Source organism: Strigops habroptila, chromosome 18 (assembly GCF_004027225.2).
Source record: "Strigops habroptila isolate Jane chromosome 18, bStrHab1.2.pri, whole genome shotgun sequence".
In the NCBI taxonomy this organism is placed as follows: Eukaryota; Metazoa; Chordata; class Aves; order Psittaciformes; family Psittacidae; genus Strigops; species Strigops habroptila.
This window is the reverse complement of record NC_044294.2, coordinates 4,522,962-4,550,478: the sequence shown is the minus strand read 5'-3', so window position 1 is coordinate 4,550,478 and position 27,517 is coordinate 4,522,962. Positions and strand designations below refer to the sequence as shown.

General features: G+C 58.9%; 1 protein-coding gene across 4 annotated transcripts; it reads right to left on the bottom strand.

Annotated features, from left to right (window-relative positions):
* Positions 1 to 831: 831 nt before the first annotated feature.
* On the bottom strand, positions 832 to 26,637 carry TEAD3 (TEA domain transcription factor 3). Of its 4 annotated transcripts, none has more exons than XM_030473095.1 (13): positions 14,626 to 14,839; positions 11,769 to 11,833; positions 9,700 to 9,762; positions 9,507 to 9,569; positions 7,053 to 7,064; positions 6,623 to 6,760; positions 6,363 to 6,406; positions 6,194 to 6,255; positions 5,744 to 5,877; positions 4,848 to 5,021; positions 4,302 to 4,442; positions 3,954 to 4,106; positions 832 to 3,344 (listed from the first exon to the last, which is right to left on the bottom strand). In XM_030473095.1, exons 1-13 carry the CDS (start codon positions 14,759 to 14,761, stop codon positions 3,231 to 3,233), a joined length of 1,299 nt encoding a protein of 432 aa, XP_030328955.1. In that variant the 5' UTR covers positions 14,762 to 14,839; the 3' UTR covers positions 832 to 3,230. The 4 variants fall into 4 exon arrangements, with proteins under 4 accessions (XP_030328955.1, XP_030328952.1, XP_030328954.1 ...); XM_030473094.1 differs by lacking the exon at positions 9,507 to 9,569 and adding an exon at positions 26,562 to 26,637 and having other exon boundaries at positions 3,009 to 3,344; positions 14,626 to 14,879; XM_030473092.1 differs by lacking the exon at positions 9,700 to 9,762.
* Positions 26,638 to 27,517: the final 880 nt, after the last annotated feature.

Below are 27,517 nucleotides of genomic sequence, written 5' to 3'. Positions count from 1 at the left end.
GCTCCACAGGGAGCCTGGTTAGAAATAAGTCTCTTGGATGCCTTAATCACAGAATCACAGAAGGAGGTGAATTCCCCCCAGGGATGGGTGACCTGGCAAATCCCGCATGCTGGACAGGCCCCGTGGTGCTTCAAGTGAGAGGAAAGAGCCGCCTGTGCTCTGGGATGCATGGTTTCCTCAGATCATTTCTCAGCAGCATCTACCTCAAGCCAAGGACCAGTCATTATCTGATGTAGCTGCAGCACTGCCCAAGCCAAGCAGTTTTCCCTTATTGCTCTTTGATGGGATGAACTTCCAGAGCTCCCCAGGGGCTTGAGGAAATCACAGAATCATGGAATGGTTTGGGTTGGAAGGGATCTTAAAGCTCATCCAGTTCCAACCCCCTGCCAAGGGCAGGGACACCTTCCACTAGAGCAGGTTGCTCCAAGCCCCTGTGTCCAACCTGGCCTTGAACACTGCCAGGGATGCAGCCCAGGATATGGCTGGCTTTTTGGGCTGCATTTCTCACTGCTTGGTCAGAGTCAGTCCTCCATCACCTGATGCCAGTGTGGGCAAGGATGTGACCCCCTAAAATATGTGTTCCTGAACCCAGTGATGCTGTGGGGAAGTGTTTGCCTCAGGGTAGCTAATTCAGCAGTTACCTTCCCAACAAACCCATTCCTGGTGATGCAACCACAGCAAAATACTGTTGAATGTGGTGTCCCAATGCCCAGAACAGCGGTCCTGGGGGAAGCGTGACCCAGCCAAGGGGTTTCATGGGCTGTAGCAACCCTCATAGTCCTGGCTGTTGGAAGAAAACCACAAGAAATAAACCAATATGAACTTCAGAACCACTTGAGCCAACCCATGAACAAATAATTTTAATGGTTTTCTTTTCAGCAGACCGTAGTTTTCTCAGAGCTCCACAGTCTCCTCTCTTTGAAGTTGGACAGATACAGTAAACACAACAAATATATGATACAACCCATCACAGCTGGATTAAAAAAAAAAATACACAAAAATATAATACATTAAAAAAACGGGGTTTTTTTTAACATTGTGGACTGACACAGCTCTAAAAATGGTGATTGTAACCCTGGTAAGCTTTACAAAGTCATTAAAAAAATAAAACAGTACTTCATGTGAAATTCATAAATACACTGGAGGAGAACAGAGGGGATGGGGGGGATGAGAAAGTGTCTCTGGGTAGCAGGCAGCGTGTGCGGGGGGTGCGGGTGGGCACCCCGGGATGGAGGGTGCAGGGATGGATGCAGGGATGGAGGGAGAGATGGAGGCACACACCGGTCCAGTTCATGAAGAGCTTTGTCCCCCAGCAGGGCCGGGAGCAGGGCACGCCTGTGTTCTATGGTGGGGAAGTGCTGAGTTTTCATTCCCAGAGTTTTTAGGTCAGTGAGTGAAATGGAAGAAAGAAAAAGAACCACAAAACAACAAAGAAGCATGCTACATATGAGAACTCGGCCGGACAGCCCCAGCACAGCCGTGGGATGGGATGCCCATGCCTTTCCCTGGTATTTTCCCTCTCTCCTTCCCCCATGCTCTGCTGTTCCTGCTTCATCCAGCCCCCACCACCAAGCGGCTTCTCTCGGCAGCAAGAAGTTGAAGTCCCCACATCTCATGGAACATGTGGCACCACAATGGCAGCCAAGGCCCTTTCCCAAGCTTCGGGGCTATCCCTGCTCCCTACACCCGGCAGCATCAAGCCTAAACCCCCCCAGTCCCATCACCCCTGGCTCCAGCACCCCTCAACCCACTCCTGCACCTCCCGCTGCCTTCACTCCACAAGAAACCCGGCCAGACCTGCCCATCGCAGGCTCCCCGTACCCCTGCCAGCCTCCTGCCACCCTGCTCCATGCCACCACCTCAAATCCCAACCTCTGCCCCTCCGCATCCCTCCTGTGCCCTGGGGCATGCAGAGCCTCGGGACTGGACACGCTGCCTGGGCTAATTTTGGGATGCAGCCACAAAACCACCTCCAAGCAGACCCAGTCCCCTGTTCTGGTGTCCCTACTGTCCTCTGTCCCCTCTCCATCCCTCTCTGTTCCAAACTCTGCCCGCTTGCAGCCTGGTCCTGCATTGCACAATGCGCTTCTCCCTGCTCCAGCTGCCTCCCTGGCTGCTTCCCATGGGATACAGGCGAGCCAGCCGGAGCGGCTGTGGGGAGCAGCCGAAACCACAACAGTCAACACCAAAAGAAGTCCAAAAAGGTGAAATAAACTCCAACAAAAGGATGGAAAATGCAAAGTAAATCAGGCAAATCCACCCACAGTGCTCTCTCCTCGATACTCCTCAGCAAGCAAGCACGGAGGGTACGTTTAGCCTGGGCCACCCCAAGTGCAGAGCTCAGGGATCCCAGTGCCATGTCTGCAGCCACTCCTGGAATGGGGACACCCCCAAATCTTCCCTACGGGACCTGTTCCCCAAGCCCAGCATGGCTCTGACCCATCGAACTCATTGTGTCACCTCCTCCGTCACCAGCACAGGGGCTGAGAGGAGGTCCTGGACACCACAGAGGGTCACAGTCCTGGTTACAAGCATGGTGTCTTCTTAAAAAGTATTAAAAAGCACTTTAATTTAAAAAAGAAAGAAAAAAAAAAGAGCCATAAAAAAACAAGTTTGCATCGTCAATGGCCTCCCACCTTCTGTGCCACCAGCTCCCAGTGCCCCACCTGGGCATGGAGAAGGAGCATCCCGGGTCCCCTCCACCCTGTCCTGCCCTGCTCCAACCTCAACATTTCAACCCCACGTCCCCACCAGCCACCAGCCAGCACTGATGCTGATCGGATTCGGATCAGACCTGGAGTGATGCTGCTGCCACATCCTCCAGCCCATCCGTGCTTGCTCCTCTCCACTCAGGACCAGGACCCTCAAGTGCAGGGTGAGAGGAGGGGCTGTCCTCTGCTCCGACATCCCGCTGCTGGAGATGGCACGGTGAGCTCCCAGCCTTCATCAGCCTCTCCCCATCCAGCTCCGGATGCGGTTTTCCTTTCTCCCTACACTTCATTTCCCATTCTTCTTTTTTTTTTTTTTTTATTTATTTAAAAAAAAAAAAAAAGAAACTGTTCCTAAGTAGAAAACATCTGCGATCACAAGTCAGTCTTTTTTGGCTATTGTTTTTCTTCCTCCTCCTCCTCTCCTCAAATGACTCCTCACGAGGCAGCGGGCACGGGTGGCTGCTCTGCACAGCCCCCGCACCCCGCACCCTTCATTCCCCCACCCGTCCCCGAGGGCCCCTAGTCCTTGACCAACTTGTAGACGTGGTGCTGGGCGCCGTGCTCACTGGTGGAGACCTCGAAGACGAAGGCTATGCAGAGCAAAGTTTCCTGGGTATCCCTGTTGGTAACAACCTGTGGCAGAGCACAGAGTGCATCAGGATGGGGCTGTGCCCGTGGGGAGATGCTGTTATTTGGGGGGTTGATGGGCTCAGATACTTTAATTGCACCATAAAAAATGTGCTATTATTTAGAATCATGGAATAAACCAGGTTGGAAAAGACCTTTAAGCTCATCAAGTCCAACCGTTCCCCAGCACTGCCAAGGCCACCACTAACCCATGGCACTGAGGCCTCGGCTACACGGTGTGTGAACACTTGCAGGGACGGTGACTCCAGCCCTGCCCTGGGCAGCCTGTTCCAATGCTTGAGCACCCTCTGGGGAAGGAATTGTTCCTCATCTCCATCTAAAGTTCTCCTGGAGGCCTTTTCCTCTCCCATGTTCCTTGGGAGAAGAGACCAGGCCCCTCCTGGCTCCATCCTCCTGTCAGGGAGTTGTAGAGACATTTGGGGTGTTGCACAGGCTCAGGCACAGCCAATTTAATTGTGCTACCAAGAACTTGCTACCCAGTTTTTGGGGGCTCAGGTGTATTTGCACTGCCAAGGCTGGGTGCCCAGGGACCAGGTAGCACACAGCAGGCTGTGTCAGGGTGGGAAATGCTCCCTGGAAAAGGAAGGGAATTACCTGCAGGATGGTGAAATTCTCCAGGACGCTGTTCATCATGTACTTCTCCGGGAGGTGCTTGAGTTTGTGGATGAAGTTGATCATGTACTCGCACATGGGAGACCGGTGGATGCGGTAGACGAACCGGCCGTTCTCCAGCCGCGCATATTCCGTCTGCGGGACACAGCCAGGGTGAGTACTGGAACCCCATGGCACACAGAAAACCACAGAGTGGCCAAGTGGGACATGGTGGAGATGTCCTCTCCACTCCCATGTGTCCTGCACCCAGCTCTGGGGCTTTCTCCATCCTGGGACCCGCTGTGGACCCGATTCCCACCCCTTCCTGATGCAGTGGGGCGCGGGACTCACCTCCACCTTCTCCACGACCTGCTTCCCAAAGGAGCACACCTTGGTGGAGACCGTGATGGTCATGTTCTCTGCACTGCTGTACTGGCTGCTGACACCGTAAAAAGTCCCTGGCCCGTCCTGGATCGTGCTGTTCAGATCCGCCTGGAAATGATATAAGATATAGGAAGAAGTTCTTCCCTGTGGGGGTGCTGAGGCGCTGGCACAGCGTGCCCAGAGAAGCTGTGGCTGCCCCATCCGTGGCAGTGTTCAAGGCCAGGTTGGACACAGGGGCTTGGAGCAACCTGCTCTAGTGGAAGGTGTCCCTGCCCATGGCAGGGGGTTGGAACTGGATGAGCTTTAAGGTCCCTTCCAACCCAAACCATTCCATGATTCTATGATGAGCTGGGAGAGGGTTCCATCCGTTAGGTGCCATCACACCCAGCTCCCCATGGGGACAGGGGACACCAGCTTACGAGCTGCCCAAGATGCTTCCACTATGCTGGCAACCTGCACCAAGCCCATGGCTCAAGGACAACCCTCCCCATCCTCATCCTCCCAATATCGTACCCAAAATTTGACGAGGAAGAAGGAGTTCTGGGGCCCACGCTCATAGAGCTCCTTGAGGCCACCTTTCTTCTCGGGGAACTTGTCATAGATCTGGCGGATGTCCACAGCCTCCAGCAGTGGGTCGCTGTACGAGGGGTTCGTCTGCCCGATGTGCACGAAGAGGTGTTTGCTGTACTGTAAGGACCGGGGCGGGGAAATGAAAACGAGAGGTCAGGTGAAGCAGGATGTAAGCTCGCAGCCCAGAAACCACCCGTGTGCTGGGCTGCATTAAACAAGCATTAGCAGCAGGTCAAAGGAGGTGACCCTGCCCCTCTACTCTGCTCTCATGAGACCCCACTGGGATCACTGCGTGCAGTTCTGGTGCTCTCAACATCAGAAGGACATGGAACTGCTGGAGCAAGTCCAGAGGAGGCCACGAGGATGATCAGGGGCTGGAGCACCTCCTGTATGGAGACAGGCTGAGAACATTGGGGCTGTTCAGCCTGGAAAAGAGAAGCTGCGTGGAGACCTCAGAGCAGCTTCCAGTGTCTGAAGGGGGCTACAAAGATGCTGGGGAGGGACCTTCATCAGGGACTGTAGTGATAGGACAAGGGGTGATGGGTTCAAACTGAAACAGGGGAGATTCAGCTTGGATATAAGGAAGAAGCTCTTCCCTGTGAGGGTGCTGAGGCGCTGGCACAGACTTTTCCCAGAGAAGCTGTGGCTGCCCCATCCCTGGCAGTGTTCAAGGCCAGGTTGGACACAGGGGCTTGGAGCAACCTGCTCTAGTGGAAGGTGTCCCTGCCCGTGGCAGGGGGTTGGAACTGGATGAGCTTTAAGGTCCCTTCCAACCCAAACCAAGCATGGCGACAGGCACCATCACACCCAGGTGCTGGGGACACGCAGGGGACCGTTACCGTTTCGGCGTCCCGTGGCACCTCCATGAAGGCGGAGTACTCGAGGAGCCGGAGCTTGGCGGAGGCGATGGTACGGTCCTGCCAGACTGGCACGGCTGAGGCGGCTGGTGGGAGCGGAGCCAAGGGCTCGTAACCTGGGGGGAACATGGACACCATGGGGTGAATCCCCCCTGCACTGCTGTTCTATCGCATCCCCTACCCACCCAGATCTCCCAGCACAGGGGTTTTCCCATGGGATGGCCAAAACATGGGATGAAAAGGGAAAGGGACTTGGAGGGATGGGGGACACCAGCGGGAGCAGCAGGGTTCTGCTCATTGTGGGGCTTTTTGCTGGGTTTAAACCCAGGTTTTTCCCCTAGAACCTGCAGGAGGTGGTGGGAGGGTGGCACAGGGGACAAATAGGACCAAGCAGGGTGCAGTCCCTGCAAGGAGGGCAAGAACAGCACTTACTGGCTAGTGATGGAGGCATGGGTGGCTGGATGGGGTAAGCTGGTTGTGCAAATGGTTTAATGCTGGAAAGCAAAGAGCATCATTAGGTTAACAAAGCTTGGGTCACCCCAGCCCCTCACCAAGGCGGGGTCTTGCCCAGCACTGGGTAGTGGAGGGGTCTTGTACTTACTCCTGAGAGGGTCCAGGCTGTCCTGGGATAGGCCCACTCCAAAACTGGGAGAACAGCAGAGGGAAGAGTCAGCGACTTGTGACACCCCCCAAATTCCCCTCGTTGCCTGCTTCAAACTGCCTTGAGCCACCATATCCCCCCTTGCACTGCCACCAGGGCTGAGGGTGGCCATCCAACACTATCCCCCTGTCCCCTGTGCAGGATCTGTGTCCCCCCCCACCCCAGGGTGTCCCTGTATGGGGGCGTGGGGCTGTCCTCACCCTGGGGGCAGCAGAGAAGACAGCCTGAGGAAGAGGAGGAGGGGGGCTGAGCTTGTTCTGCAGGACGCTGGCCGACACGATCTGCGCGGAGGACATGGAAGCCATGCTCTGCAGAGCCTTATCCTTCGAGACCTGGTCCTGGGGAGCACAGGAGGGAAATGGGGGGTTACAGAGGCAAACTGAGACCCCCCCCAGTCTGAGTGTACAAAAGCTTGGAGCTGGTTGTGCAGCCCAGCCAAAGGACCAGAGCAAGTGGATGCCCCCCTACCCCAAAAGCACTCATGTTAATAAATGCTTGAAGCCTGCGCAAGAGCTGCTGGGGCTGGAAGGTATTCCCACTCCCCCGGGGATGCAAAGGGTTTAGCCCCTCCACAGGAGCAGGCAAAAGCAATGGGGAACAAAAGGCATCACAAACTCAAGCTCAACTTACCAAGTTCATGGCCTGTCCACAAAAGAAAGGAAAAAACAAAGGTTAGAGCCTCATGGGAGCCTGCGGGCACTGTGTATCCCCCACCCCAGCTCATCAACACAGCCTAGTTTGGGGACTGAACCCCTCAACCTGGCTCGTCACCAGGGGATGCACATGGTGGGCACTGATGCCTGAGCTTAATCCCATCAGGAACGGGATGCCAAAGCCCCCCACTATTTTGGGGGGTTGCCAGCCGGTGTCTTTGTTGGCTTTGTCATACCCTCTGTAACCTTTAACATCCTTCACAACCTCCTCAGCAAACCCCAACGCAACCAGGGCACGGAGAGGAAGAACCACCAGCTCCTGCCCTGCCTGGCAAAGGGCTGCTCTGGGATGTCAGCACCTAATTCCCTACAGGCAACCATAAGGAAGACCCTGGCCACAACCCACCTATGCCATGTGTGCATTCCTATGGGAGATCAATTCTTTTCCCCTTTCCCTTTTGCTGAGCAGGAGCGGAGGGCTCCAAGGTCTCGCCCCACAGTAGGGCTGCTCCTCCAGCCACATCACCAGGACACATGGTGCTGGTCCCACTGCACAGCCTCTGTTTTCTCTCTGAACCTTCCTCAGGGATCAATCACTTAACCTATTTCCACCCGGGGCAGGGCAGGAGTGTGGGCATGCAGCCACATGCAGCACTAACACGTGCATGACTGCAGCTTAAAATACACCTATTGCTCACAGAAGGGAGTTTCCATTCAATGGGACAAGCACTGGGTGAGGGCAGAGGGCTGCCTGTGCCTGGTTTTGCCTCTCAGTATGGCTGGAAAAAGATGTTTTGCATCCACAGTGTATTGTTTAAGAGGATCTCTGGCCTGATTGTTCCCTGCTGGATTCCTGGAGGCAGCATGGCCAGGGATGGAGAGCACAGCCATGGACACTGGCCTCCATCCCCAGACCCCTGGGGTCACTCCTGCCTCTGACTCCCCCTTGCCCTGGGCTCTGCAACAAGGAAAGCTGATTTTTATCCATTTAATTTGGGGCTGGGGGTTGGGTTTAAGGTGCACAAGCCCAGAGGAAACTCCCAAAATAGTTTCAGGTGCCCTCTCCCAGCTTCTCCCACAGACCAAACCCACAAGGGGTGGGAGCCCTCCTGGCACCCCACTCATGGGGCACCGGGGTCCCTGCTGGAGGGATGTGGAGGTTATGGCTTGGTGGGCTCCTGGCAGCATGAGCCAGACCTTGTTAAAGCTTTGGGTGCCAAAATGCCAGGGCCAGCTCTGACAGTGGCCCTGCTGCCAGCCTCAATGCTGGACACTTGGACACAGCATCCAGGACAGGGGGGACAGGGACACAGGGAGCGGATGATGCTTTTGGGACCCGGAGATCACGGCAGGGAGCTGAAAGGTTTTCTGGGCTCCTCGGCAAGGCAGCAGGTCCTCCCTGCTAGATCCTGCCCATGGAGGTGCTTCCTGGTGTGACAGTGCTGGGATTAACCTGGGAGCATCCCAGGGTGCACAGCCCAGCCTGGAGCCGCTGTCCTCAATGGGTGGTGGTGCAGTGGGGGCTGCTCTGTCCCCCACCTTGCACTGTGTGGGTCCAACCGAGCAGGGCTCGGTCCTTCGTCGATGCCCCCAGTCCTGCCCATGCCCCCATCATCATCCTCCCCACCACTGCCACGAAGCACAGTGGGAACGGTTACGGAAGGGTTAGTTGGGCTCCAGTTAGGAGGAAGGAAGGAAAGAAAAGCCAACCAGAGAAAAGAGGATGATCCAGTTTTCCCTCATTCGGCTCCCTTGGCCCCTGGAACCACGGGCTGCCCTGGCACACCCATTTCTCCTCCCTGGGACCCCTGTGTCCCCTCCCCAGCAGCACGGCCCCATCCGGACCTGCTGCCATCCTCACCCCTGAGGTGCCACCTTGGCCATACTTGGACCCTCATGCATCAGAAGCCTGTGAGCTGGCAACCTGCAGGGACTCCAGGACCCCCCTACTTCTGCCCACATCCCACCAGCACCCGTCACCAGCGGGGCCAGGTCTCAGCTTGCAGGGGGACAGCCCTTTGCACCCTTGTTTGAACCTCACTTTGTCTTGCTAGCTCCTCTGGGGGGGATCCTGCCCTTCCTGAGAGAACCCCTGATAGCCCAAAAGAGGGGAGCAGCCCTCATGGGTCACCAGGGGAGGTTTAAGCCCCCATTTCCCCATAGCGGAGTCCTTGCTTGGGTGAAAGGAGGGGATTTGGCACCCAAATTCACCCTTCTGGGGGAGAAGGAAGGGCTCTGCCTCCCCTCCCATGCTTGCACTTCTCTGTGCATCCTGCAGTGATGCCTCTAAAAATCCATTTGGTCCCAGAAGCCAAGGGAGGGGGAAGGAAAACCAAAACCACCAAACCAGAGAGGTAGTAAAGGAAAGCAAGCGGCACACCGCAGAGCCGAGTGCGTTAGTGGTCAGCAGGCGCGGCGGCGGGGCGCGTACCTTCAGCTTGGACTGAATCTCACGAGATTTCCGCCGGGCAAGAACCTGCAAGTGGCTAGAGACCTGCAGAGAGAGAGCAGGAGAGGGGGAACAGCAGAGCCGTCAACCAGAGGAAAGGAGGAAGAAGGAAAAAGGGGCTGCCCATGCTCACAGAGACACCGCCGCGGACACCTGGGCAAGGGCACCAACGTACCTTGATGCCAACCTGGTACTCCCGCACCTTCTTCCGAGCTAGAACCTGTATGTGGCTGGACACCTAGCGCCCGCCACGCCGTTCGGAAAGGAAAACACAGAGAGCGTGAAGATATGTTCATCCCTGCAAGGTGGGATGATGTTCCTGGGGAAGGGAGCATGGAAAAGGGGAGGAGCGCAGGGGGTGATGCTCCTGGAGATGCGAAGGGTGCTGCGCCCACCATGAGCTGGAGAGAGGAAAATTGGAGGGGACCCGGTGCTGCTGCGCTGATTGATGCTGGTTTGTGCCCCCCTGTTTGGGGTGAAGCTCCTTGGAGAGAAGCTGATGCAGTTGGGGGGGTCCATGTTTACCACGTCTTGGGGCTTCCCAGACAGAACCCCCAGCCCCTGCGAGCGCAAAGAGCTGCTGCTTGCAGTGTTGAGGGTACAGCCCAGCTGGCTTGGGGTGCTCCTGGGTTACCCTGCAGCAGGTCTGCAGGTCCCAAGGGAGCGCCAGGAGGGACCAGCTCATTCCTCTGGGGCTCCTGCTGATTGCGTAGGTGGGAAAGGTGAGAAGTGTTTTGGTGTCTGGACCCTTCTAAGAGCAGGATCCAAAGGAAAGGGGCTGATGTACAGGCAGCAAGGGAACAGGCAAGATATTTCTCCCACCAGCGCCAAGCTGGACACCAGGCTGTGCAGGACACGATTGCACAGAGGGGACAGTGTCACATGCACTCCCCCGTGGGGCATTGCTTTCAGCCAGCACTGCATCCTTCCCCACATGAAGAAGGGGTCCAGGGGGCCAGTTGAGGCTTTAAGCCAGAAATGAAGCACTTCTCAGTGCTGGTCTGAACACAAGGACAGTGGCTGAGCCCTGGTCTGTCTCCCTCCAGCATCAGTCCTGGAGGGATGTCCCCCAACCAGCGCCTGGGGACCAGTGTCCCTCCCTTGAAGGGACTTGTGGCATGGGACAGTCCCAACACATGTGTCCCCATGCTCCAAATCCATCAGTCCCCTGCGGTGGGAGATGAACCCACTCCCAGCACCCTGGGCCACCAACTCCTGGCTGGGGACCACCACAGAGGGGAGGGAAAAGCCACCAGATGTGTGACAAACAGACACGTCCCATCGAGGACAGTGTGGCCCTCACACAGATTTGGTCTCTGGCAGGAGGGTGAAGCTGCTGGCATGGATGTGACCCTGCTCACACACTGTGCAGGCAATGGAGGACCACTGCGTGCTCCCTGCCCTGCTGGCATCCATCTGTCTGCCCCAGCACCCATCCCTGCAGGGCAGCAAGGCTGGGGCAAGGGCTCTGTGGGACTACCAGGTCCCCAGGACCTGCATAGCCTGTCCCCTGGCCAGATGGGGACACCTTGGGATCAGCCTTGGGGTCAGCCTGGGGACTTGGGGGTTCCTTCACTGTGGTGTCTGGCACAAACAGCATAAAGCCTCAAGCTTTGCCAGGGGAAGTTTAGGCTAGAAATTAGGAACAATTCCTTCCCCAAAGGGTGCTCAGGCATTGGAACAGGCTGCCCAGGGCAGGGCTGGAGTCACCAGCCCTGCAAGTGTTCACACACTGTGCAGACGAGGCCCTCAGTGCCATGGGTTAGTGGTGGCCTTGGCAGTGCTGGGGAATGGTTGCACTGGATGATCTTAAAGGTCTTTTCCAACCTGGTTGATTCCATGATTCTAAGGGGCAGAGATGGGAACGGTCTCCGGATCCAGGTGGAGCAGCTAAGGGATGCATATGGATGCGTGTGGATGCACACACTGCTCAGATGGAGATTTCAAGGGCTCCTGCCCACCATGGGTGACCCCAGCTGGGCAGGGGAGGCTGGGTGCTGCCTGCCCCGTACCCCGAATTTCAGGCCATCTGCAGATCAGGCTGGGACTGACCATCCCAAGGGTGTTTGTGTTTGAAAACGAAGCTCCTTGCAGAGGATGAGGGTCCTGCTGGCAGCAACGTTGGCTCCAGGAGGGGATACAGAGGATGGGTGACGCAGCCAGCTCGCCCCCAGGCTTACCTGACACCCTCCCCTCCCGCACACCCAGAGTCCCCCAAGAGCAGAAGCAGAGCGATGCCCTCACCTGCTTCCTCGTCCGCGTCTTCCCCGTCCGCAGCTTGATGTACCGGGCTATCAGTTCGTTACGACCTGTCAGCAGAGCCAAGGGTCAGCCCCAGGGAAACGGGGGGGGGACGACAGGGGCATCAGCACCCCCCCAACCCCAGGCTGATGGTGCTGGTCCTTAATGAGGCGAGTCCTTAAATGAGGCAAGTCCTTAATGCAGGAGTCACTGCCAGGAGATGGCGCTGCCATGACAGCTGTCTGGCCCAAGGGGACATTGGGGTGACCCTAGGGGACTTGCGGGTGGCCAGACCCCTCCAGACCAGCGGCACCCACTGGGTCTGGCAGCCCCCAAACACAAGGGGGTGCAAGGGGGGTGACAGCCCCCAGGGACCCCACCACAGCCCTGTCCCCAAACACAGGTCACCACAGACCCCTCAAAGCCCAGACAGAGCATCCTGGGAGGACCCTATCAACCCGCTCCCCACATCCCTTCCCGCCAGGACCCTGGGGTGCCCCCCCCCCCGGCACCCCGCTTCCTGTTCGCAAGCTGGCGCTGGCCTTTCCACCACTATTTCCTAACGTCCCGGGTCTAATTCGAAGCAGAAGTTGCTTTTGCACCACATTTTGGGGGCCAGCTGTAGCCAATCTCTGCTCGAACGTCAGAGCAGCCGGGAGCTTTCTTGTGCCGGCCGTGGCCCCCCCGCCGTGCCCCCAGCGCTCGGGGGCGGCCGGGAACGCCACATGGAGTTTCATGGACCAGATGGTCGCGGTTGGAACTTGTCGAAATGCCCTTGGAGCGGGTTTCGACTTGAAAAAAATACATCCCTTAAAAAGTAGATATATAATCACCCCCCCCACACCCCACCCCCAATCCTTTCCCTCCAGCACAACCGGCCCTGGAGCAACTGGGACTTCCTGGAGGAGGGGGAACATACATAGGGACAGACAGGGCCAGGTGCCATAGGGATGGCTGCGCTGTGCTGGAGATGGGTGCTGGCAATGGGGTGCAACCCAGTGGCACCCCAAAGCATTGAGCACAGCTCCCATCCCTCCTGCCATTCCCAGACTGTGCCCTGACCCCATTAGTGCCTAACAAAGGGCAAAGTCCCCATAGGTGTCCTCCAAAGGTAGGTGAGATGATGCCTGCTGTGGGGTGCTGCTGAGGGGCGCGGGTGGAGGGGATCCGGTGCTGAACCCCAGCCTGGGGGTACCCGGCACTGCAGCAGCTCCCAAGTCACATCAGCTCCTGAGTCCCATCCTCTTCCTCTCCATACCCAAGCGAAATATGGGAAATAAATAAATAAGGGAAATAAATGTGGGTGTCTTCTTGAGGGCAGCATCCTGCACTCATCCTGCCTCACACCTCGCCCCAGCCACCACCCCGGGCTGCACTGTCCCTGTCCCCCGTGATTCACCCAGGCCAGTCCCTGTCCCCCGTGATTCACCCAGGCTCGTGCCATTCCCTCTGAGAGGGCACGTCCTCCTCCAAATTACCACATTCCCCAAATTCCTCTCCCCTGACACCACCACGTGAACCAGTTGGACGGGCTGGGTTAAAAATAACCCAGCGGGCAGCGAGTGTAGAGCGGGGGCCAGTCCCAGCCCCCCAGCTCCCACCTGCTTGCTGGCATCAGTGGGGCACAGGCTGCTGTGGCCATGGGCATCCCATGGGACAACCCAGAAGAGGCAGGTGGTGGAAAGCAGCAGCACCAAAACAGCTTTATGTTGTTGGATGCTGGCATCGCCGGTGCCACTGGTGGCTCTTGGGGTCCCCAGTAAGCTCGGCACCACTGGTTGGGGGTCCTGGTGGGGAGGTGCTGGGAGAGTGGGGGGAGATGAAAGGGATCTGCCGGGGGCCCGCTGCCTCTTTAAGCAGCTGCCAGATGTCTCCGAAAGGCTGGAAAAACCGGTCGGGGCTCGGCGTTAGGGCCAGGCTCCCGGCGGCACTTCAGCTATTCCCGGAGAAATCCAAAAAATGCACCCGCTTGGGAAGCCCTGTGCTACCCCCCCCCACTCCGGGTTGGGGGCCCCGGCAAGCAGGGTGGCACAGGGAGCTGGTGTAGGGACAGACAGTAGCACGGTGATCACCACAAAGTCTCATCCCCTTTGCCCCTCTCTGTGAGCCATGGCTGGTGACATCCCGGGTGGGTGGATTTTAGAGGCTGGGAATGGAGGTGCCAGCCTTTGGCACTGCAGGGTGATGGTGACATCGTGAGCCGTCCCCGAGGTCACCAGCCCTGGGGGTGACATCATGGGAGGTGGAGGGGAGGAGGGACAGGGGCACCATGACATCTTACCCTGCTCTTTGGTGGCACCATACACCCTGCACCAGCATCACCTCCTGTCCGCATCACCCATCCTCATCCTCTTCCTCCCCGTTGCACAGAGCCGCCAAGACGGAAGTGTTTTGGGAGACACCAGAAACTAGGCTGAGACCACTCCCAAACTCATTGCACCAGTGAGGCCAACCAGCCCTGCTGCTGCCAACAAAGCCACTGACAGCTGAGCCGGGTGCGGGTGGCCCGGGGTGGGTTGGTGGCTCTCACCACAGGGTGCTGCCCACCGCCAGGTCTGGTTGGGAAGGGTTGGGAGCGATGCGGAGGCGCGCGGCAGCGGGAGGGCTGGTGCTGGCCCCGCAGTCCCGCACCCGCTCCCTGCCCCACGGCTTCACCAAACCAGTCGTTCCGGCAGGGCCGAGAGAGGGAGGGAGCGGGAGGGAGAGCCAGGCAGAGGGAGGGGATGCGGGTCACTGCCACCTCCCTGGTCCAGCTCCAGGATGCACCCGGAGAAGCTGCTTTTGCTGTTGGGGGGTGCTCGAGCGTGATGCCCTGGTGTGGGTTTGGGGCAGGAGGTTTTGCTTCACCCCCATCACTCACCGTACATCTTGCCCTCATCCGAGAGGATGATTTTCCGCCGGCCGCAGGGGGGGTAGATCGCCAGCGCCTCCTGGAAGCTCTGCTCAATGTCCGGACTCCACACGCCCTCAGCATCATTGTCCAGACTCTTGTCCATGCCGTCCTGGCCATCTTCCCGCCCCTCCCCGGGGCTGCCACTGGCGTTCCAGCTGTTGGACGCTATGGTGCTGGCTGCTCTGGGCTCCGATCCCGAGCCCCCACGGACACACGACAACCTGCAGGACACAGGGACACCAGAGACACTCACTAGGGCTGCAGTGACAGCGTGGACCCCGGTCATTTCCCAGCACTGGCCCTGTCCCCTCTTGCACCCAGTTGGGAGCAGTAGCCCGGTGCAGGGCATCATATCCACAAACAGGGTTTCCTTGGGAGCAGAGCCATGATTTCCATGAGTACTCCCAAATCCAAGCCACCAGTGACCACCCAGGGTCAAACTGAAAAGTCTGGGAAGGAAACTGAAAAGTTTGGGAAGGAAACAGCCCAAATGCTGCATTATCCCTATGAGGAGCTTGGGCACATGGTGCCCATGGGTGACACCTCAGGATGGAGCAGCAGCAGCCTCACAGACTGTGAACCCCAGCCCAAAACCAGCACCCGCACATGCCCCAAAATTGCCCCCAGCCCCAAACCCCCCACTCTGCTGGCAAAGGCAGAGCTGGGATGTGAAGGGAGACATTGGGCTGCTCCAAGCCAGACCCCACTAATGGGAACCATGTGCCAGAGCCCTCCAGCAGCCCTACCCCTGGCACCGGGAGAGGCCCCTGGCCCCGAGGACGCCTGAACGGGACCCTGGGCGCTCCGCGGTGATGCTGGGGAGCCTTCAGCCCTCCTCCTCCTCCTCCTCCTCCCTTTGCCCGGCTCCCAGCGCAGTGTTTTGCAATAACATGTTTGGCGGCAGCTGCCGGCGGTGGGAGCGGAGAGGTGTCTCCTGCGCCGCGCTTCCCGGACGGGCTGGGAGTGTACAAAGGTCTCCGGCGCAGACATCTCCTTTTAAAGGAACTGCGGCAGCCGCTGGCTCCAGCGTTGAGAGGCCTTTTCTTTTTTTTTTTTTTTTCTTTTTTCCTTTTATAAAACAAGAAACTCCCTCCCCCCCCCGCCCCATCCCGTCCAATCCCGTCCCCATCCCTCTCTCCCTCGTCCTGATGTGATGTCAGCCCCCCCGGTCCCCGCCGCCCGCCCCTGCCGCCGTCCCCCCGCCTGCTGCTCCCCCTCTTGCCGAGCACTGTGGCCAAATAAGGAGAACTGGATTGTAGGATCGAGCCAGCCGGCCAAGGCAGCGATGGCGGCGGCGGTGCCGGATGGGCCCGCAGCACCCGAGTCCCGCAGCGCCCCGGGTCCTGTGGCACGATGAGTCCCACGTTATCCCGAGTCCCGTGGCACACCGAGTCCCACAACACCCCAAGTCCCACGGCACCCCAAGTCCAACAGCATCCCAGTCATTATCCCAAGTCCCACGGCACACCAAGTGCCATGGCACACTGAGTCCAGTGGCAACATGAGTTCCATGGCACCCCAAGTCTCATGACACCCCAAATCCCATGGCACACCGAGTCTTGTGGCACCTCAAGTCCCACAGCACCCCATGTCCCACAAAATCCCGAGCATTAGCCCAAGTCCCATGGCACACCAATGGCACCTCAAGTCCCACAGCATCCTATGCCTGCTGCCATGCTGCTCCACAGGACAGCCCTCCAGAGGGATGTATTGCCCAAACCAAGTGGACTGTCCAGGATGCAGGAAGGTGAGGGGACACCAGGTGCCAGGCAGGGACGATGCAGGTAGCACATGGAGATGGCCCCAGCGAGTCCCCTCCTGCAGCAGGGCTCCAACCCAGTGTGGCACCCACAACTGCCTTGCTGGGTGCTAGGCCCCGGCTCCACTGTGTCAGCCCAAGAACCCCCAGAAGACCAGGACCCCCAGACATGGAGGAACCAGAGACCCCACAGCTGCACCACTGCAGCCCAAGACCCTGCAGCCCTCAGAGCCCACAGTGGCCTGGGGCCCCACAGCAGCCCTACAGCACTGTGACAGCTCAGCAGCCCCCAGCCTTAAGATCCCACAGTGGCCTGGGACCCCACAGCCCTGCACCAGCCCAGGACCCCGCAGCATCCCAGCACCCCACGGCACCGTGAGAGGGGAAAACCCCAAAAGCTGATGCTGAGGAGGACCTACCAGACCCCCTGCCCTCCCCAGCTGATGGATGCTTTTATAGCAAAGCCATAGGGCCAGAGGCAAAGCTATAAGGCTTGGACAAAGCTGTAGCTCTGCGAGCAGATCTATAGGGCTGGCTGCACCACTGCAGGCAGGATCCTGGATCAAGCAGCATGACCAGTGCCCTGGGTCACGGTCCCTGTGCCGGGCACTGCACGCTCAGGGTACCAGCTCACATCCCCCAACCCAGAGCTCCCCAGCCCCTTCCCACCCCACTGCTTCCCCCCAGCAGGGAAACCCCAGCCCAGCCTTTGCAGGGAAGCCAGGAGAGGAGGAAGGCTGATGCCGGGGTTCCTGCTAAGGTGCGAGGAAGCAGCTCCTCCTCCTCCTCTTCCACCGAACCTGCTTTTGGCTGGGCTGAGACACTGGATTTCCTGGAGGGAGTGTGCAAGGCACTGAGCTGACGCAAAGCACGGCCAGCGCCGCGCTCCACCCTGCCCTTACAAAACACCAACAACAGCAGCAATTAGGAAACTGGTGTGGCTGGACGGGCTGTGGAGGGACCACCGGCCAGACCTGCTCCGGGCAGGGAGGTGACCGGACCTGCTGGGAAACATGCCACCAGCTCCTGCCTTCTGGCTGCTCCCCAGGGACTGAGGGGACAAACCCCCTTGCATGGTGCAGGCACCTCTGCGGGGCTTGGGGACCCCAGGACCACTGACCTGCGGCGGGGCTGCTCACCCCCACGGGGATGCTCACCTCCCATGGGAATGCTTGCCCCCATAAGCAGGGATACTGGCTGGCACCCACACCAGGAGGACCCCCCCACATCCAGCTCGCTCTCCCCCTGCCTTTGTGGGGTACCACACTCCAGCCCAAGGCTTTTAGTGGGTGCTGGAGGGGGTCTGCACCCTTGCAAGGTCCCACAGTGGTTGCAGGATGGGTGCCCGCAACGGGCAGGGGAGGATGTTGCCAGGGTAGCCCTTATCTCCCTGCAAGGCCAAGGCTGTGCCAGAGGATGGTGTTCCCACGGGATCACAGTGTTTGGCCCTGGCACCATGTGTGGGGGGTGCAAGGGAGACCATTGTGCAGGTCGGCGAGAGCTGCTGAGGGCTGCGGAGCCTCGAAAAGCTGTGAGAAGCCTCTTTAACCCCTGCAAAAGCAAAGGGGAGGGTTGCATGGGGGGAGAGTGCTTGGGAGAGGGTGTTTTCTGCTGGATAGGGGGAAGGAAATATTGTGGAGGCAGGGTCTGTGGTTGGAGCAATGCGGTGGGCACCCGCTGGGGCTGGGTGCGGGTGCCGAGGTCAGGAGCAGGGTGCTGCCAGGACCAGCACAACCAGCCGCGATAGGGATCAGTGCAGGGGAGAGCACGGGGACATCACTGCTGAGAGCTGCAGGGCCATGACGTAGGAAGAGGTGTCCGTCAGCCCCACAGAGCCCCTGGGTCTGGGGCAGCTCCCTGTCCCCATCCCTGTCCCATGCCACCGAGCTAGGGGGAATGGGGTGTTCCTCTCCCCCACTGTGCTCAGCCCCAAAAGCATTGCCGCAGCCACGCCTGACCTCCACGGCCAGTGACAGTGTCACCTATCCCTGGGTGCAGCATCACCCCTTGCGATGCTATTGCCACAGCATGTCCCTGAGCCACCACCAGCATCTGCTCACTAGGGCTCAGCAGCACAGAGTGTCCCCAGTGGACACCATGTAGGGGGACAAGAGCAGTATCAAGGTTCCCTCCTTACATGGGGCTCCCCCAACCCACAGCAGGGCACTACCAGCACCCCACAGGATGATCCCCTGCGGTGGTGGGGACACTGGGGGGACAACAGACCCCAGGTGGGGGGGTCTGGCTGCATCCCGGCTCCATCCCACTTTCCCATGCAGGAGGCCTGGAGGGATCCAGCCCTTCTCCCTCCCTCCTGCACACAGACCCCACAGCGAAAGGATAAAAGTTCATGGACAAGCCCAGGCAGGCTTGGCACCGCGCAGTGTTCAGCCTCGCACAGCCACAGCACTGGCACCCGCAAAGCGAGGCCACCGTCACTCCTCCCCATCACCGTGACCAGTGGCACCCACACCCAGGGGTGAGGGGAAAGAAGGAGCCCCCATCCTCCCTGGAGCAGAGTGTGCAGATCCCCACGGCTGGCTCTGTGAGACCCCAAATGAGCAAACCCTAAAGCCGAGGCTCCTGCACACCTCAGCTCCTCCCCAGCACATGGGGCTCAGTATGAACATTGTTGGGGGGCTGACAGCAGACGGTAGGCAGGCAGAGGCCTTTGTTAACGTGCTCCTTGTTTCAGGCAAGGGTCATTAACATGCTCCTCGTTTCAGGCAGGGGACCACTGGCTGAGAGCAGTGTCCCTGCTGCTGCCTCTGTCCACCCTGTAACACTGGGAACAGGCCCTGGATAAATGCTGCCTGCACAGCCACAGCCACTAGCTCTGGAAAGCCCTTCAAAGCAAACCCAAAAACCTCAGGGCTCCCAGGGGACCCCAACAAGACCACGACACACCAGGGAAGATGCTGCCCTGTCCCCTGCCAACCCCGGTGCCAGGCACGGAGCTCAGCTGAGCACAACCCAACAGCACTTTGCTTGCAATAGCCAAGTGCTTTTCACAGGAATCCTGTATCCCTGGCAGCTCCACCAGGGACCCTGTGGGAACACCCTGCCCCAGACCCTGCCACAGTCCCACAGGGAACACCATCCTAGTTGTGTTCAGTCATCCCAGGGACAACCAGCACCCATTGAGACAGGCGACAGCAGCCAAGCAAGACCCTGCTCGGTGGGGAGGGCAGTGGAAGGAAGTTTGTTTACATCGTGCTTCTCTTCCAAACAGCTCTCGGGCTGTGGTGAGGGATTCCCCAGCTTGAGAATGGAAGGGAAGAGCAGTTGCTTTGCTCCCTCCCACCCAGGTTTGCACCTCCCTGCCAGGGACAACCAGCCACCTTCATTCCAAAGGGACCCCAGAGTGCGCTGGGGACCAGGTTAATGGCAGAGACCCCATACACCAGCCCGGCTCCCCGTGAGACAGCCCGACTAATTTCCTCCCCTCTATCACTTCCTGTCCCTTCCGGCTTGGCGGGCGGCTCAGGAAGCAATCGGAGCAGGGAAACCGCAGGAGGCCACGTGGCAGCATCCCACCAGGGTCCACAGTGCTGCCAGGGCCGCCCTGGGCACATGCTCCCCAGCTCTGACTGGATCCCCACAGCCAAAGGGTCCCTCAAGCTCCCAGGGAAGCCCCAGGCCTCTGCTTGCAGGGATGCGGCTGGTCCTCACCTAGCGGCCCGAGGCTGAGGGATGCTCAGACCCTTCATCCCAAAGGGTGAAGAAAGAGGAAACTTGAGTGATTTGCCCCAAAATATTTGGGTAGGGAGGAGGGAGGGGACCCAGCAAACCCTGGGGCACAGCCCAAGATGCTCCCTCTTAACAGCAGAACCATGGGTGTCAAACCAACCCCTCCATCTCCTCTTCCTCCAGCCTGGGTAGGGCAGCAGAGCTGGGTTTCGGCTGCTGGAGGACCTGAGCCAGTTTTCCTCAAGCCTCCAGGCTCAAGACCAGAGGGCAGGGGACAGATGGACACCGTAACCCTCCCTGGCCCAATTACGGCCGCCCTGCCCAGCCAGGCTGGGGCGTTTCACCCAGCATAAATAGAAAGCTTTTGCAGCATTAATTGCTCTCTGTGTTATGAAACGCTCTGGATGGAAACAACAGGGTTGGAGTCGCCTGCTGGGGACAGGCCACCATTACTGTGGCCATCCCATGACACCAACAGCACCGGTGGCCGGTGGCACGGCCAGTGCCGGGCGTTGGCATCCACTGGGGACTGTTGAATTCACTTTGCTCCTGCGTCAGAATACACCCAACCTGGGATGTCTCGTACTGAACATCCCCTGTAGATGAGCTCAGGATGGCTACCATGTCCCAGATCCCAAGGGCCTCCCAGCACTGCTTGTCCAGAGGGGAAGCCAAGGGTCTCTGGGAGCAGGGAAGCCCTAACGGTCTGCAGTGGTTTGGTGTCCCCTCATCCGGGTTGGCCAGTCATTCCGGATAACCTTCCAGCCCTCAGACCTACTCCTGGATGGAGAAATGCCTCCACGGAGGAGTTTCGGGTGCTGCTGACCCCATTTAATGCCATTGCAGCAAGGACAGGGAAAGCGTCTTCCCAGGGACGCCGGCTGCCAGGCGAGGATGAGGAGCATGAGGAGGAGGATGAGGAAGGCTGCAATGCATTTCACACCCACCCCCGGCTGCCTCCACCCCTGCGAAACCCAACCCTGCCCGGGGAGCAGCTGCCCGCGCTGCGGCACCACCACACTGAGCACCGGGAGAGGAACACAGCGGGGCTGGGGTGCAAAGGCTGATGCTCCCCCAGCACCGGAGACACAAGGCAGTGGGGGCTCAGACACAGAGATGCTCCAGTCTGGGATCAAATGTGAGATGGCAATGTCACCTCTGCGAGGGGGACACATTTCCCTGCCCCATCATGATGAGCATGTGGGAGCCTGCTTTTAACACAGGAGATGCGTTACAACTACTTGAAAGGAGGTTGTAGTAAGGGGGGGGTCGGTCTCTCCTCCTAAGTAACAAGTGACAGGACAAGAGGAAACAGCCTCAAGCTGCACCAGGGAAGGTTTAGATGGAGATTAGGAACAACTCCTTCCCCAAAAGATGCTCAGGCATTGGAACAGGCTGCCCAGGGCAGTGCTGGAGTCACCGTTCCTGGAAGTGTTCACACACCGTGTAGCCCAGGCCCTCAGTGCCATGGGTTAGTGGTGGCCTTGGCAGTGCTGGGGAATGGCTGGATTTGATCATCTTAAAGGTCTTTTCCAATCTGGTTGATTCTATGATTACCAGCTGCCCAAACTGCATCGGTGATTTATTCCCTAAAAGGGATATCTTGGTTTAGCACCACTTTACCACGCGCCCTCACGCACGCTGCGTGCCCATGGCGGAGCATCGCCTTCTCCCAGCACCTCTCACCACTCCGCGAGCTGAGAGCTGGAATCGGGCGCAGCGACTCCTGCTCCCGCAGATTGAAAAATTGCTCTGGAATCCTCGGGGAGGAAAGTTGCTAAAAATACACGAGGGCAGGATTCTTGGTAAAAGAAGGAGCTCCGGCAAGAAGCATGGCCCAAGAGTGCCAGGGAGCCCGGCATGGCACCCAGACATCAGAGCCTGACCCTGACTCTCTGCTCTGTGACGCCGCCTGGACAAGGCTGCAAATGAGGTCCATGGGAGAGCCAGAACTCAAACTCATGCCACCAGTGAGTGTGGGCTCACCAAGCGAGCACCATGGCCAACTCATCCACCAAGTGTGCAGGCGAGAAGCCAGGCAGGGAAAAAGCGGGATCCTATGGATCCTACACCAGACCTTTGCTCCTGGACTACAAAGCACCCGGATCTTCCTGCTAATAAAAACCCGACGCTTGCCTGGGTCGGGGGCTTGCGTGCCTGCGTGCGGGTGTGCTTTGTCCTAAACCCGAATTGCCTAAGCTTGGAAGGAGGGGGGGGGAAGAGGCAGGAGCTGGCTGCCTCTGGGGGAAGGGCGGGCGGCGAGGAGCTGGCATGGGAATCGCAGCCCATCCTCCACGCACGCCGCGTCTGTAAACTTTGAACATCTTCCGGAGAGAAGTTAGTGGCTATTGTGAACAGCTGGATCTAATTGTACGAGGAGCGAGGAGGAGACAGTCGTGGGGGGAAAATAATAAGGCTTGGCGCTCCCAGGCGAGGATCCCTGAGCCCAGCCAGCCCGCTTGCATCCAAAGCACTCCGCCAGCAGGGAAACTGAGGCACAGAGCGGTGCGGGGTTTAGCATCACCCTGGGTAATGCAAACCTGGTGCTGAGGCATGCAGGACATTGCCCTTTGTGTGTCCCATCGCCCCATGGCTCTTCCCAGCCAATGGAGGGTCACCCCAAAACCCACAGCAGCATCTTCAGACCCCAGTGCTCGCTCTCGCTGCTCTGGGCACCACACACATCCATCCCTCCAGCCGGCTGCTTCCCGCAAGGATCTGCCCACCACCTAAAATTAGCTCCAGCTCTGCTGGCCCATCCCCGGCCACCCCCCGCAGCCGGAGCTCTGCCAGCACACGCTCTGGGTCTGTCTGATCCCCCCCGGCAGTGAGGGGGAAGGGGATAAACCAGCCTCCTCCATTGCTCACATCTTGCAAGCCACCTGTGAGCGAGAGATTCCTGGTGTTATTTCTTGCAGGGTGAAACACAGCCCTGAAGTCACCTTCTGGCTTGTAAGAGGATGGATGAGGATGAGATCCAGGCTGGCTTTAGCCAGCTGAGACCTGGCACTTCTCATGACATAGCCCTGGAAGGCGAAGGGCATGCTGGGTTTTGGTGCCGCTGCTGTCTCATGGCACCTAACAGGGGATGCTGGGGACATCGGAGCATTGCATTCATTCGGGACCAGACAAGGGGACACACTCCAATGGGATTTGCATCACCAGGATGGATGTTCTTCGACAATTGGACACTCATGTTTCTATGGATCCTTCGCCTGCACGATCCCATCAGCTGTGCCAACGCAGAGCCCTATACGAACATCATCCCCAACTGCCACCCCCAGGGATGAGACTGTGGGGTTCATGGCGTGTCACCTCCAAAGCTCTCAGCCTCATGTGCTCACCACAAACCCTTTGACAACCTGTACGGGGACCCCAAACCAGCACCCAGCACCATGACTCCCCCGCTCCCCACCGCCACGGGTAGGCGAGCAGCCATCCAGCACCACAAGGAGGTTCTGCTGGGCCCCTTGTTCCCATTGCACCAAGAGGGGAAAACCGGAGCACCGGGAGTTGTAGCGGCATGTTCAAACCCGCAGCAGGATGCGGCCGCGCGTTATCGCAGAGAGGGGGTGGCTGCCCCTGCCACGTGCCCGCTGCAGGCTGGCACGGGGATGGCCCTGCCACTCACCCCATCATTACCTGCCCTCCCTCCCTTCCTCCCTCCAAAAAAGCATTTCATAAGCCTCCACGTGACGGTGGCAATAGCAAACGCCCATGCGCTTCAGGAGCCTGCCCCAACCACAACACGCAGGTGCCTGGGCACCAACCTCAGGTTACACCTTGGACACACAGATGAGGAGCTCAGAGCATGGTCTGGCCACCCAGCAAATCTCCTAGGGATGGGAGCTCCAAAAATCAAAGCTATTTGGTTATATCACATCCACCAGCAGTGGATGCAACACCGTGGCAGCCCCGCCAGCCCCTTGCAATTGCCATCTAGGATTTAATAAGAGAGAAGCTCCTAGAGATGGGACATTTTTTGGACAGCATCTGTCCCATCCGTTGATGGGATCCGAACCCCACAAAGACCCCCGGGATGGCTCTTGCTACGCAAATCCTAGCAGCACCCTTCGTTAGGGCTTTGCAGCCCATTCTCCTCTTCCATCCTCTGATCCCATGGATAGGAGGAGGTACTAAAGCAGGATAACACACTGTTTTCCTGCAAACAGCCCAAAATTGCCCATGTCTCCAGTTTCCAAACAAGCTCACCTGCCACCGGCCTTGTGCTCGCCGCTTTTGACAGGAGCCACGCAGTTACTCGCTATTTAATACATTAATTACAGCTGATTGGCAGTGCCACCCCCTCCTCCCCAGAGCCGGGATCTGCTCCACACCACCAGGAAAGGCTCCTTCCCTCAGCACAGTGCCAGGGCCACCGGGATTCACCTCCTGACCCGTTCTGGTGGTGGCAAGATGGGGATTAAATGGTGATTAAAAGGAGATGCTGTTTCTGGTCTCATGATAGATAGCAATTGTATGTCATGGGAAATGGATGCAAGTCCCTTTTACTGATGGACATGGGGGCTGGAGGGGGTTTTGCTTTGCAGGAAGGTGATGTTAGAGGTGGGATGGCTACTGGAGGGTTCATCTCTGCACCCCTTTGCCCCCCAAAATGCCCTGGTTGAAGCATCCCCCTGCTCCAAGCTGAGCCCTGACACTGCAGTCACCGCGGCGGGGATGAGGGTCCTTGCAATACCCAGTGCCACTCACAGAAGGCAGCTGGAGCCCGTTGTGGAGCTCACTGCTTTCGAAGGGTTATTTTTGTTAGAAAAGCCAGTGCAGTGCCAGCCCCGGACAGGGATCTGGGTGCCCAACATTCCCTGGGGACCTGGGGATGGGAACATCCCCCCGTGTCACCCACTTGGGGGGGAGTGGCTGCTCATCCCACACTCATCCACAGCCCCTTCCCATGGGAATGGCAGCCCTGCAAACCCAAACAGGACCAAATCCAGCACCTTCTCTCAACAGCGCACTTGCGCCTGTCCTCTCCAGCGGGGAAGTGCCGGGAACGTCGCTCAGACACCACCGCAGTGACAGTCACTTGCCCCACAAGCAGGGTCCCAGCCCCACCACCCCGCACCCATTTCTCCCCCAGTTTTGCTGTTGGATGACCTTGGCGAGCCCTCTCACCACATCTACTTTGGGGACCCTCTTCTCCCATCCCAAAGCAAAACAACCCACCCTAAAAGCGGGTGCACAGAAAAGCTTTGGTGCCATGGAGGCTCCCAGGACTGGTGGGTGCGGGGGGGGCTGTCACCAGCCTGGTAGCCCCCCAATTCTCTACCCATCATCACAAGCACCCCAAAACCGGGTAGGGGGGTGGCAGCCCCACTGGCAGGGCCCCCCAGGGCAGTGCCAAAGCCCTGACTCACAGCACGCACGTACCCGCGCTGGGTAAAGCGATAGGAGGGGACAGAGGACGCCGGAGCCCAAAATACCCCGGCGTGCCTGACACCAGAGATTATCGCTTTGCCGTGGGACAGTCGCCTGGCCCGGCTCCCCACAAAGCACCAAAAATCCCCAAATCTCTGCCCTCACCTCTCCCTCTGCCATCCCGTGCCAACCACCCAATGGCAATGGCAGGCTGCAGGCTGTCCACTGCCCTGGCAGGGCCTCCACTACAATTTCCAGACGGTTTCTCCCCAAAATACAGGTGTTTTTCTCACCCAAGTACAGACCTGAGTAGTTTCGGGGGTTGGAGACGGATGGCACTGCGAGGGCTTGGCCTTATTTTTCTTCCAAAGGGGTTAAGGAAGAAAAAACACACACCAACCCCAAACCCAAGGAGGGTGTAAAAATAAAATAATAATAATAATAATAATAATAAAGATGACACACTGCTGAAAATTATACACCTAATTGCTGCCTCGTTAGCAATGCGCCCCTATGACGAGGCACAAAGTGTTTAGCATACAGTCAGTGTATGGTCATCCCCTACATGCATGTGACACACATGTAACGTGACATGTGTGTAGTCCCCACCCCCCCCAACGGGACACCCCCCTAATCCCGTGCTGTTTCCCTCGGGGGAGAGGGGGGGATGTAGACGGGGCGGTTTATCTCTTTCTATAACGCCTGGCGCCTACTCCCGACGTACGGGCTATACTGTACACAAGGCCTCTTTGTAACCCCGTAGAGTCCCTATAGGAGAACAGCGGGAGGGGGGAAGCAGCGCAGCGCAGCCCCGACGGGGCGGGACCCTGGGGACCCGACGGGGAGGGGGCTGGGGACACCGCGGCTGTGCCCCTCACACGCACACCCGTTGGGTGAGAGCCCTGAGGGGACGTACGGGGGTGCCGGGTGTTGGGGGGGGCGAGGGCTGGTGCGACCCCGCCGCCTCCCCACCATCCGCCGGGGCTCGGTGTAGCCGGAGGGCCGGGAGGAAGGAGGCGCCGGAGGAGGAGGAGAAGGAGGAAGGGGGGTTGGGAGTCTCTTCCCGGCGAGCGCTTACCTGCTCCGTGCTCCGGAGGGGCTGGGCCGGCCGCGGGTGCCGGGACCGGGGCCGGGCCGGGACCGGGCCGGGGCCGGGCCAGGGAGGGCGGCAGGAATGCGAGGAGCGCGGCGGGCTCCCGGGTCCGCGCACGGAGCCAGGAGCAGGGACGGGAAAGTTTATGCAAGGGAGGAGCAGAAAGTTGGGAGTCAATCAGGAGGCGGCGGGGCCGGGCCTTCCTCCTCCTCCTGTTACCCTCCTCCTCCTCCTCCCGCTGCCTTCCTCCTCCTCCTGTTACCCTCCTCCTCCTCCTCCCACCGGTCCTCCCGCCCTCCCTCCCGCTCGCACCCCCGGGGCAGCGGCAGCGAGCACCGGGGCTTCCCCTCCGCCGGGACGTTTTTAGGGAAAGGGGAGCCCTGGAGCCCGGCTCGGCCCGGGTCCTGGGAGCGCCCTCTAGGAGCCTTCCTCACCCTCCTCCTCTTCCTCCTCCAGCCCGCAGTCCTGGGATGCAGCCCAGTGGGGCCGGGGCTGCTGTCCCGCCCCGTCACCAGCCTGCCAGGGTCCTCCGTTTACATCTTCATCCTGCTCCGCTCATCCTCACCTACCTACGCTCACCTCCCTCCCTGTGCTCACCTTCATCCCCTTCCACACATCTTCATTGTTGTCTGCATACCTTCGTGCCGTGCTGCACATCTTCATCCCCCTCCTCATCCCCATCCTCACACCCTCACCCCACACCGAATACCTTCATCCTCCTCCTCATTCCCATCCTCATCCCTCTCCAAACACCTTCATCCCCCTCTTACCTCCCCATACACACCCTCAGCCCCCCATACCTGTCTCTCCCAGACGCCCACCCCACCCTGTGGTACCCAGGATGGGGATCTCAGCCCATGCCACTGCTATTTCCCAAGGGAACCCCGCCAGGAGCCAGACGATGGGTGGTAACGTGCTAAGCCACAGCCACTGATCGCATG

Bases quoted from the DNA above. Each gene is read 5' to 3' on its own strand.
- TEAD3 (XM_030473095.1), bottom strand. From the start codon at position 14,761: ATGGACAAGAGTCTGGACAATGATGCTGAGGGCGTGTGGAGTCCGGAC. The intron at 5,878-6,193 runs GTAAGTGCTGTT...TGTTCCCCCCAG, and splicing joins CATGCCTCCATCACTAGCCA to GTTACGAGCCCTTGGCTCCG. The intron at 3,345-3,953 runs GTAATTCCCTTC...GCTCTGCCACAG, and splicing joins AGAATTTCACCATCCTGCAG to GTTGTTACCAACAGGGATAC.